Source organism: Anolis sagrei, chromosome 2, assembly GCF_037176765.1.
Source record: "Anolis sagrei isolate rAnoSag1 chromosome 2, rAnoSag1.mat, whole genome shotgun sequence".
In the NCBI taxonomy this organism is placed as follows: Eukaryota; Metazoa; Chordata; class Lepidosauria; order Squamata; family Dactyloidae; genus Anolis; species Anolis sagrei.
In genome coordinates, this window is record NC_090022.1 from 39,126,820 (window position 1) to 39,139,271 (window position 12,452).

The following is a 12,452-nucleotide window of genomic DNA, read 5'->3' on the forward strand; positions in this document are numbered from 1 at the left end:
ACATAATTATAAACACCTATCAAAAACGGTCATCTACCAGAAAAACTAAGATTTGTTTTTTAAGATATATGAAGACCTAAAGTACATTTTATTCAACCAAATGGTAATAATGGCTGGCAGAAATGCAATTATAAAAAAGGATAAAAGATTCAAGATGTTTGAAAATTCCCTTTCCCTTATTATTGCGGAGTACAGTACAGTACAGACACCCCCTCTATTTTGTCACAAATATAAGTCACGCTGCAGTTATTAACTTGGCTGCAAAAAGAGAATGGGGGAAAACCTGCCAACGTGCTTGAGAACACTGTGTTTCAATGGGGAAGAAAAAGTCTTGCCTATGGTTTCTTCATGGGATTTAGAGAAAATACTCTCAAGTGACACATTAGCTTGATTAATACAATCTTCAGATAAATAAATGAAATAAGCATCTGTAAAGCAAAACAGTGGTTTATCAGCCCACTGAGCTTCTGGAGGCTGGGCTAATCATCGGTTACTGTGTGTTCTGCTTTTCTAGTTAACATGCAGAACCTGTGAGGCAAGTCTCCAGAGGACGACCCCAAGTGAGGTTCTATCATTAATCAACTTCAAGCAAACACAGCAAAGAGACACCATGATACATGCTTTAAACTCCAAATTAATGCATATTTTTACAAACTGTCAATAAGGGAAGAAAAGCTCTGCCAGGAAATACAAACGGAGAGAAAAAGGCTCGATCAACACAACAATATGATAAGAAAGCAGAGTCCTAATGAGAATAATAACACTGTCAGCTGTAAACAAGGCAGAACATGATCCTCAGCTCGTGGTGGGCACTAAGGATACACTAAAGAGATGAGATCTGCCAAATTTCTCATTACAGAATAGCATGTGTATAACCCACAAGGGAACAAGGGTTGATTATACAAAACGGGCATGATAACAATTGAAAATGTTGTCCGTAAATCATATTCACAACAAACCCATTTACAAATACAAATTACCTTCCCCTTTCTTGTTCTTGGGTAGCTTTTGATATGTAAAATACCCCTGCATGAAAGTAGTATTTTAAGAGACTTTAAGAAGGGAAGTCTGATTTTATTGGCAATATCCTGTAAACATTAACCCACCAAGGAAATTATTTGTAAATAATTGATGTTTAAGGCAATCCCTTGAAACAAAGTAATAGTTCAAGACAGTTTTCAAATCAGAATTTAAGCTTACAACATCGAACACTGCAGTCAGCAAAATCTAAAAACCAACGGTCATAAGGACAAGTATCAAGTGTATAAATTTTCACTTTCAACTGGGTTAAAACAGTTACACATTCTGACTGGATGAGAATGATACAGTCTTCACCTGAACTCCCTAGTGGATCAAGAAATACCCAAACATGGAAGTCAAAAATAAACTTCTGCCTGCTATCATATTAATGAACTCCAGCTGCCTGATAGGTAACAACACTTGCATTGTGAGTGGGAGCTGGGTCAGTATGTGTGCCAAAGAAAAGCAAGCCACATGATAATGCTGGCTCAAGGTGTGCATTTCAGACTTCCAACTTTGTGATTGTCAATACTGGTGACGGCCTGAAAGTCTCCAGATGTAGGAAGTCTACTACCAGTAGTTAAGAAGATCTTTTATATCCCCCCTTCTCCATTTTAGACTCTTGAGTGAAAGATTACAGAAGGTATCAGCCTGAACCTACAGCTTATCCTGCATGTGACCATCAGGGGAAAATTGCCCTTTCGCTGCGGCATTTATTTAATATACAAAACCATCACAGAAGCATGAACTACATCATAATAAATTGGTCTAGCAAGTTGCAATAAAATACACAGTAAACACCTCAAACAAAGTTAAGACACCTGATGTTACGTTTTAGTGATTGAAACAACTATAGTATAACAACTAAGGTATATCCTTGAAAACAGCCTTGTATATTCTGTGATCACTTTACTAAGGCTCTTCTCTATCAAGACTGATCTTGAATTTAGGTGTTAAAACATCTGATTTATATTCCATCTTTCTCCCAATATGAGGACAAAGTTTCATTACTAATTTGTACAGAACTTGCATCGATGCAGGAAGACTTTTCAACTTGCCCCATGGTTTTCATATGCCTGATCTGTTTCTCCTGAATTTAAATGAAGTCACTTACTGGGCATGAAATAATTTTGCACTAAACACAACATCCGAGGCTCTTTATATGAGTAAACTAGAGCAAACTATTTCTGTTGCAAGGATGATACCCAGCTTCTCCATCAATAAGAAGCTACTGTGATTGTGTTTTGAAAGCTGCTAAGAAGCTGGGTGCAGGCAAATCTTTTGCAGCAAGCTTTTTAATCTCTTTAGCTGTTTGGTATTATTTTTTCTACTTAAAAATAAATTGTCATAATTAGGTTACATATATTAGTTTATGGTGTAGATTATTGTTCTTTCAAATCTGACTACTGGTTTCTGCTACCCACTTTGCATAAATAAATAAGAATGGGGAAAAGGGGCAAGACATTGGTCAATAAATAAATAAATACTATGCTATTACTAAAAAGAGAAAGAACCACATGAAGAACAAGAAATTTTTATATATTTGCTACAAGAGATTCAGTGAGAAATGAGAGACAAGGAACAGAAAGGATATGACAGGACTGTAGGGTGAAATCCCATTCAACTCTTTCACTAAGTAAAGCCAATAAGGTATTTTCATTTCAGTGGGTGTGCTCTGAATTGGCATTGGTCCATAACACTTTAAAAAAAATCACAGTAGCCGCTAGTGGTTTTGATGTTAGTGGGACAGTGAAGATGCTCTACATTGATATTTCTCACTTTAAAGGAGCAGATAGCTTTTTTGAGGTTTAGAATAAAACCTAGAGAGGACCCACAGCCCCATTGCCATTACAGCTACCAGCTCTATAGATAGGTCTGTCAGCTCACATTTTGCAGACTTCCTCCCTGTCATGCCTTCCAGGGTTTTCTATACCAATTATGTGAAGAATATATATTCTAAAGAAGACCACCCCCCAATATTTCTTCATGAAATGTTCAAAAGTGGTGTGCCACTGGACATAATGGCCCCACTTACAAAATTATATTTAGGTTCACGCATTAGAAAAAAACATTTTTCAAATGTGCCCATGTTGGCAAACATTTCCATGGAATGAAGTGAAAGTTCTTGAAACTGACAGATTTCCAACTCCAATGTTCATCTGTTTTCAGTGAAGTTATGAAGTCGGGCACGCCCACATTTACACAGTAAACATAAAAGTTATACCTGCTATGATGGAGCAGAAAAAAATAGCCCATCACTGACAGAGAATAGCCCATCACTGACTTCTATTACTGCTGGTCTGTGATCTTGATCTTAGGAAAGGAGCTCACAGCAGGACGTTGGGACCTTCTTGGCTCCAATCACAAGCTGCTGGTGCCTCCCACCACATTCATGTAACACCTGCTACATAGTCAGTCAGCAAAAAGCTGAGAGCCATCTCTGTCCAAGCAATTATTTTAAAATGAATATTTTAATGAATTGCTTCTATTTCCCCCTATTTTGTGGTGTAGGGATTTGCTTATATGTGTTCTTAATGCTTAGTTTTTTTCCTCTTCCACTCCCAAAAAGTTAGTTCTTGATATTTACATCGGAATGTGATCCATTTTTTTCTTATTCTCTCCTTTGGAGAAAATTAACACAGAGGGCTGCAGGCACTGCCCACTATTTTGTTGAAGTCCCTGGCATTATTCTTCAGTGACCGATCTAACTGTTCCTTCCATCACAACAGACAAGCAGAGTGGAAAAATGGGGCTACGCATTACTTTGAGTAAACTCTGTCAGTGGGAAGTCATTGCTTGCTTAATATAACAATGTTGAAAACATGATCCTTCTCTGGGTAATTTTTACTAGGACCCTATTTAGGCATGTAAAAATAAACAGGCACAGAATTATTCATGGCTCTCTGACAGTCTAAAGCTGCTCAAAATTGGAGGAAGCTTCTTTTATGACTTCCATTTTATCTGCATTCTGCTGGCGTGTAAAGACTTTTTCCTCTTAATAATCTGCCTGTGTTGTTTAATTTTATCAAGTGAGTGCTAGTTTGGTTCTCTTGAGTTTTTATCTTTGCTGCCCCTCTTAGCTTTTATAAACATATTCTAGTGACTGTGAATTTAAAAGTATGTTTTATAACATGTTTTATGCTTCTATACCATCCATTTATATATACGTTTTGCATTTCAGTCCCCCTTTTTTTGCAGAAAGGCAGCACAGAAATTAAACAAAATCAGTTGCTTTGAGCAACTGATTTGTTTTTGCAGGAATGTAATACATATATTTCTTTCTCTCTTTCTGTAAAACATATACATTCAAACAGAAGTTAATTCAGTTGCTACAAGGAAAATTAAACTGTATATAAAACAAAAATAAACTTCATTTTTTTTGTTTTCATCCACTGAAGAGGGCAGAAGCCAAAACATTTTGCTAATTTATTGAGTTCCATTTTAGATCATTCTAATAAGTACATGTTTCAGTGATTACCCATATCCTTCGGAGATTCAGGACCAGTTTATCTGAAGTGCTGCTGGTATTGAAAGCGCCTCTCAGTTTTACACGCTGATTGTAACTTTTCTATAAAAAGACTTTTCAAATCCTCTTACAACAAGGGATAAAGAAAAAGCCAAAACTGAAGCAGTTGCCAAAGGTGAACACTAGAACTCAAAGGAAAGCTGTTTTCTTTCTTCCTTACTCCCAAGACTGTCCTGCCATTCCTTTTAGATTACATGCTTCTTGCTTCGGAAAGGGTTAACTATAAATAACTTCCAAGAGTGAAACTTCCCTTCTTTTCACATCTGAGTAATTCTTTTGTTTGTCCACTCTGGGAAGAGAAGAGTATTTAATAAAGCTGACTGTTGTTTAATGCCACCGTGTTTTAGTGGTGCACACAGCATGGGAACATTTGCTTTGTGACTACCTTTGGAGCATGTCAGGATGAAAGTGTTATGTCCCCAAGCTGTAATTATGTGACTACTTTCTAATGTTTCAAAAGAGTGGAAGAAAAGGGTGAGGCAGCAAGCATTTCAGGGTGTCATAAAACGCAAGGAAGAAACAGCAATAAGATTTCAGCAGGAGTGTTATACTTCCTCAGTTGTTATGTTAACAAGACTCCCTAAAGTTCGTGATGACGTTTAAAGGCATGATCTATTCCAGTCTATCATCACTGTAAAAATCAATCTCCTTATGGAAGTGAAATGTAGTTTGTTAAGCAAAAGAAAAATACCATTGTAAGAGGTACTCAATTGCAATCTAAAAGCATAGAGAACTGCCTATTATGTAACAGCCTGCATCGAGTGCTGGATTTCCATTATACTAGCCAGCTCTTTTATCACATACAAACAGAACCTTGCAATGTTTCCAATGCAGCTTGGAAATACAGGTTTAATATAAATGCTCAGGAATTTCCATTAGCATCTTACTGAATTTTCAAACAAAATAAAAATGATTCCACAAATATCTACACAATTGGGGAATCAAGGATATTTCTGAGAGTTGTGACGGCTGTATGATAAATCAATAGCATCTCTTCACATGTTATTTTTAAGACAGGCAAAAATCCTAAAGCATTTTTAGATTTTTACAACATTTCTGTCATAAATCATTGGGCATATCATCCCCTCATTATGCATCTAATGTATAAAGTAACTCAGTTGCTCCATGCTTAGGCTATTATACTTAATTCTAACAATCAGCTCCTCCTTAAAAAACAAAATTAGTATAGGGAAGCTCATACCAAAGGTTTATTATTATATCACTGTAGATGATATAGTCGATGACTGTATATTACCCTTTCCACCTCCCATAAAGATCTAAAAATGTGGATGTTCCTCTGTGCTTTTGATTAGACTGTTCCCCAGATAATTTTTGGCCCCTAGCTATGACCCAAAATCTAGTCCTTGCACTTTACTACTGTTCCCTTCCTAGAGACATAGTGTTCTATTTCATATTGCCCCCCATCCCTAATTTTGTCATTGGGCTTTGCACTTTATCCAACAGTCCTGACAACTGATTTGCACCAGTCGCTCACCCAAGCCCAGAAATTGTTTATTACTCAGGCCATTGGTTGTTTGCTTGATGGTGGGTTTATACTGTGTTATGTTGTTGTCTGTTTTATGCATTTTTGTGTTATATTTTAACTATGTTGATCAGGCTTGTCCCCATGCAAGCCACTCCAAGTCCCTTCGGGGAGATATAGAGGCGGGATACAAAAATAGTTATTATTTATTTATTTGCTTCTGGTTGCTTCTTGCAGCAACACCAGAAGCACTCCAAGTGGCCAGATATTGGTCAAAGGACATTTAATCAACTACCAAACTAGCAAATTTTGTATTTTATCTGTTTGTTTGTTTTGTTTCGTTAGAAATGTAATACAATTGACTGGTTGCCCTGACACGACAAATAAAATTTATTTGCTACATTGATATATTGCCCTTCTCACCCCAAAAGAGGGACTCAGAGCGACCTTATAAAAAGGCAGCAATTTGATGCCATGCACATACATACATACATACAGTAAGAAAATTAACATATGCACTAAAACAGAAAATCAGCATCTTTTGATTGGTTAAACCAGGCATCTAGCTGCAGACCTCCAGCTGTTTGGGCCTCCAACTCCCAGAAGCCCTAACAAGCTTGTTCCATTGTCAGGAATTCTGGGAATTGAAGTCCCAAACAGGTGGAGGACCGCAGTTTGAGGATGCCTGGAGTAAACAAACAAAACCCTGTAGTGCATGGAACTGTGGCCCTAAGTTATTCTAAGTGACCATGCATGGAGGTATTTTGGACTGAGGCAAGCAGTGAGTATACAAGTGTATCATGTTCTTTTATTGCAGAATCCCAATGAAACATCGACTGGTTGAACATCCCTCATCCAAAATGCTTGGGACCAGAAGTGTTTTGGATTTGTGATTTTGTAATATCTATACTTACAAATATGTATGCAATGAGTTTTCTTGGAGATTTACTTTCAAGTATAAACAAAAAATTCATTTCTATTTCATATATACCTTATTCACATAGCTTGAAACTAATTTTATACACAATGGGTTTTTTTTAAAAAAAATGTGAATAAAACAATTCTTGTGTAAACTGAACCCTCTGAAAACAAGTATCATAGTCACATTTGTGGATAAATTTGATTTTGGAGTATTTTGGATTTATTTGACTGGGAGTTTGAACGCAGTTATTGTATTTCTTTTTCAAAGTCAGGAAGGCACTTACAAAATGTTAGGTATTTTTAAGTGCTTAACAACAGCTTTTGAAAACTTATCTTTAAAATGGAAACTTTCTAGTTCTCATTATAGAAAACAGGAACTTGAATTTGTGCTTGCAAGAATATTTAAATCAGTTTTCTAACACCAAATAAGCAGTAGAGTAGTGTCCTACAGTATCTCTTATTCTGATGCAATTTAGTAATGGAAACATGTTGTTGGCTACAGATATCAAAATCTGTCAGCTCTCTTACAAGTTATTCATTGGCTGCTACATTTTGCTCCCCTAACTCTTTTCCACTGTTCTAATTTTAAATGTTAAAAAACCAAACTTTGTTTTTAAACCAAATGAGTTTTAAGGAGCTTAATTGAATAACTTGTGCTTGGCAAAAATCAGATGCTTTACTCCTGAAAAAAATTCAAATCCTAGCAACTTTCCTAAATTTGAAACTAGTGAAGCAAAAGTATTTGTGCCCCCACATTGCCTGAAGAGGAATTCATTCAAATAGTTCTAGAAGAATGTCATGTCATTCTGCTTTGGGAATGCTAATTAATACTGCACAAACAATTCTTCTGAAAGCTAAACACATTCAAATGTTTTGAAGTAAATGGTAAAAGACAATGTTCAAATTAATTATTAATTAAAAATGAATGTTGCCATCTTTAAAGATTTTTTTTCAAAGCATAATGTGCACTGATTTAAAATGCTGAAATATCAAAGTAATAAGAGCCTTAGATTTCCTTTCTCCTCTACCCCCTGCCCAACATATTATGCAGGTGGGAAACTTTTTAAAAACCATTAAATGCTAATTACCTTCACAACTAATTATTAGGGTGGCATTAGGTTAATGTTTTCCTACCTTTTGATTTAGACCTACTTTTGTCAAAGCCTTATTCATATTTCTGTGAAGTACAAGGGCTACAAAGTAATTCCTTTAACTATTTTATTAATTGGCTATGTGATCTCTTGGCAAGAGGACCAATATTTTTGCTGTCACATTTTAAGGGACAGGTTGCCATTTGCACTAACTGTCCATCTCGAAAGTGAACAAATCAGGATTTGTTCCATTGCCTTCTAAACAAAATCACATATGTGAGAAAACCTTACATTTCTCCCCACATTCTCCCACCATGAATCTGAAGGAAAGAACAAACTCAACTGATACATGTGTAACTTTCTCCTAAAATTTGTTCTCAAAATAAACAAGTAATTCTAGCTATTTTCTTCCTTCTACAGGAAGGGTTTTGAAAAGCATGAAGTTTCTCAAGACTATTCACAGCTTCAGACTTATTCTGCACAAAATTAGTACATGGTTTTATGCAGAAAGAACATTTTTCTACATAGCATTTTTATTGTAGGAAACACAATTTCTGTGTGGAAATGTTTGATATGTAGTACATGCTGATTTTTGGAGCTCATTCTATACACAATTCCACTATTTTTCCATGCAAAAACCAGCAGAGGAGGCAATGTTTTATGGGCAGTAAGTGCTGTTTCATGTGTAAGAAAAGTTGCTTTCTGCACAAAAAGACATGCTATTTTTGATTTGATATATGATTGATATTACCCATTGGAACATGATCAGAAACCTAAAGGGCTTCCATACAAGTAGATAAAACCGAAGGCCTCTTTGATGATTTGACTCCACCATATTTTTACCCATAATTAACAACTCCCAGACAAGCACATTTAATGTTTTTGTTGTTAATAGCTATTGGTGCATCTTTCCAGATGTTTCCAAATTGTAGAAATTGAATTAAAAATAATAATACTATTGGGGGATAGCAGTTTTGTCTTAGAGTTAAACATAATGGTAAATAACAAAGTTCTTAGGTAGACAAGGTTTTTGGACTGAATTGAGCCGATCACTGTTGCTTTATCATGTAAACCAGAGATAATTCCTTTCCTTCAAATTGGCACATGTACTCCTTTGAAGCCTTAAGAGCCATGGGGAGAGGTGGATAAGAAAAAAATATTAATACTGTATTATTATTTTAACATAGCTCCTGGGGTTTGAGAAGGGAGGCAAAATTAAAATGTAAACAGAAACATTCACTAGTACTTACATTACTTGCATAGGGGACCGTCCTGGACTGCTGTCACTCCCATTACTGTTCGCATGCTCCATTGCACCATTAAGATCTTCCCGCATAGCATTGGCTAAACTGCCCAGAGTAGGGTTTCCCATGGAAGCAGTAGTGTACAGAGGTATACTATTCTCAGCCATTGAAGCCTGTCAAGTTAAGGAACAAGACATGAGGATCCACAGGAACACGTGTTCATACATGCACTATAGGCCAACTCCAAGGAGCACACCATGCTCCATTTACATAACCACACCATCAGTTTTTTTTAATTAAGTGCTAAGGTTTCACATAACTAAATTTTTTATCTAAAAACAATTTCATCTTTACAACTAAATGTCATCTACACAAGAAACTATTCATATGATCATGCAGGAAAATGTCATACTAAATGGTTTTGCCTATTTTTCTCTTTTCTTTAAATGGCAGCATAAGGTGATGGTGATCATACCCTTTGCCCTGAACCATGGAAGAATGAAAAACTTATGCTCTGTCTCTGCACTAGCACAAGAAGTTGATTTAACATATTTTAAGGCTCAGACTTTGAACTATCAGAATTTTCAACAATGAAGTATTGTCTATTGTGCTAAAGCTTGAGTCAAGATTTTGGAGCGGGGTGGGGGGGGTAGCCAATTGTTCCATCCATTATTCAGGTACATCTGGCATTGAAATATATTATGGTTCTCCTTTTAGGGCATACTATGATGCTACATTGTTTTAGCTAAACTGTTTTTAACATATTTTTATTTTTTAACTGGGTCCCACTCTTGGAAATAAAAACAAGATAATCATAATCATGATCTCTTCACATGTATGAATGTGTCTGCACATGACTGCACGCTAGGGATAATGCATGAAAGTTTGGGGGTTAATAGTTTGAAATGATGATCAATAAGTGGAATGATATGAAAAGGATCTTGAACTATAAGAGAAGGAGCTGTTCTGGAAGATGCTCTGATCTCTTCTGTTGTGTGTAATTCATGAAAACTGGATTACATGGTGAGAACAAAATATTTTAGCTAACATTATGGTAACATTGTTTTCCATATTCATATTGTCTATTGTGACATCTGCTTTGATGAAATCTTTTTTCAGCTTGATGTAGTTTGTGCTAGGGCTCTCTTACAATTCTATGTAAATAGTGCACAAATAGTTGCATCTCCGTTCCATTATAGGCTACTACGTTGCACATCAAATGTAAACTCAAACTCTCTAGTCTAGAAGATTGCTATTGAGTTGTAAAGACGTCCATATTAAAATGAGAAATACATGTCGAAATGAGATGTGCACTTTTCATATTGAAAATATTACCCAAACAGGACTTACTGAAAACAAAGCAACTGGTAATCACATTCTTGTATTTGTTTTTATGCAATGCAAATATAGAAACACGGTACTTAAAATTAATGTTTCCTTCATTCCTATGTCAATCTATAGATTGTTATTTAACAACGTGAAGAACTAAAACTGAAAGCAAGTGCCTGGCAACTGATTTTCCAAGAAGCCTTATCCATAAAAGCAGACTCCCCAGATATAACTGAAGAATACTATTCACCTGGAATAGTATCTAAGCATCTTATCATCAATAAACATTCTTGAACTTTTCTATTCATCAGTCTCAGTGGTGAGTGTTGAGAAAAACAGAGGGTACAGAAACGTGTGCTGCAGTGTTAAATGTGGCATAAGCACACACATGAAATGCAAGGAAAGAGATGAAGAGTAGAGGTTGACTTTTATTTTTATTCACTTTTTGTGATGCATAAACAGTTGAGTGAGTGTAGGAGATGCAACAACAAAAAAGCACATTCTTAAAAAGGATTTGAAACAAGGCCGAGTTTGAGATGGAGCAGCACATAACTTGACAATGTTATAGGCCAGGCGTGGGCAAACTTCCCACAATAGAAACTCTGCAATTGGATAGCCACAACACATCATTATTACAAAGTTGTGTCTTCTGGAAAGATCCAAACTTTGTCTCTTGGCGGCCTCTACACTGTACCTTAACAAGAAACCTATCGGAATGAGAGGATGAAATCACAAGAGAAGGGCACAAACATTTAAATTATGTTCCTTCTCAAAATGAGGCCAATATAGCAATATAGTACATATCCAATGGCGTGTATATTTGTTGTAAAACTCTAGGAGATGCGTTTTTGGATAGGTTACTTTCCTATCCTAGCTGCTGTCACTTTGCTGAACATAATGATGTTTTAATTTTTGACATTTTAATAAGCAAAAGTGGCTACAGGTTTTATTCAGCCATTGCAGGGTAGTTGAAGAAGCGTATCTTGCCTTTTTACTCTATCTAGCTGCCCTCCCTGAAGCACTGTCCCTATTTCTATCCAGGGCAATCAAAACACCATTCTAATGAAGAGGATTATATTAATCTTTTTTTATTCAAGATGCAGAAAAATAATTTTGATGAAGTGGGGAACATAAGACTCGTGCTTCCTGCAGTTTCTGAAATAATGAGTCACGCACTTCCCACCACAGAGATAACTTGTAATTGCAGTAAAGTAATTTATTTGGGAAGAGACAGAACAGGAAAAGCACCTGCTATTTTTCCTCCTCTAAAACCACAGGTGGGCAAATGGACAAATTCTATACAGAAGAAGTTAGATAGATAGCAACAGGGGAGCATCCCATGGCACCATTCTGAGATGTTGATCAGTAATGTTAATCTAGAAATTCTAATGCTTTAAAAAGAATTTAAAATCTTCTAGGGCTGTGATCCTAAGACATATACAACAAACCAGAAGTTTTTGTTCTGAGAACTTCCCCAAACATCCAAGTATTGTTAAACAAATCAAGCTGGGGATGCAGTGCAGAGATTTGGCAAAAGAGCTTCTGAAAAATAACTTGCATGTCCAAACCACCACTGCTTCCTACATTTCTCCTTAGCATGCATCTAAGTCACTGGATTGATACCTACAGGCTGAACTATCTTTGAGTAAAAATGAATAGTAGTGTTTTAGAGAGCTGGAAGAGAACTATCTGCAATATGACTTTGGCACTATGAAAGGATCATACAAGTACAAACAATTCAACATTGTGACTTTGTGAACTAAACTGTTGTTTGCAACTGAATGGTCTAAACACAATATTGATGATAATAATAATAATAATAATAATAATAATAATAA

At 36.0% G+C, this 12,452-nt stretch overlaps 1 protein-coding gene across 17 annotated transcripts in view; it reads right to left on the reverse strand.

Moving 5' to 3' along the window:
* FOXP1 (forkhead box P1) overlaps positions 1–12,452 on the reverse strand; it is a 612,918-nt gene that overhangs the window by 5,474 nt on the left and 594,992 nt on the right. For all 17 annotated transcript variants that reach the window (XM_067463468.1, XM_060766355.2, XM_060766354.2 and 14 more), the window contains one exon: positions 9,292–9,458. In XM_067463468.1, the coding sequence (XP_067319569.1) occupies positions 9,292–9,458 (167 nt within the window). The remainder of the gene's footprint in view (positions 1–9,291; positions 9,459–12,452) is intronic.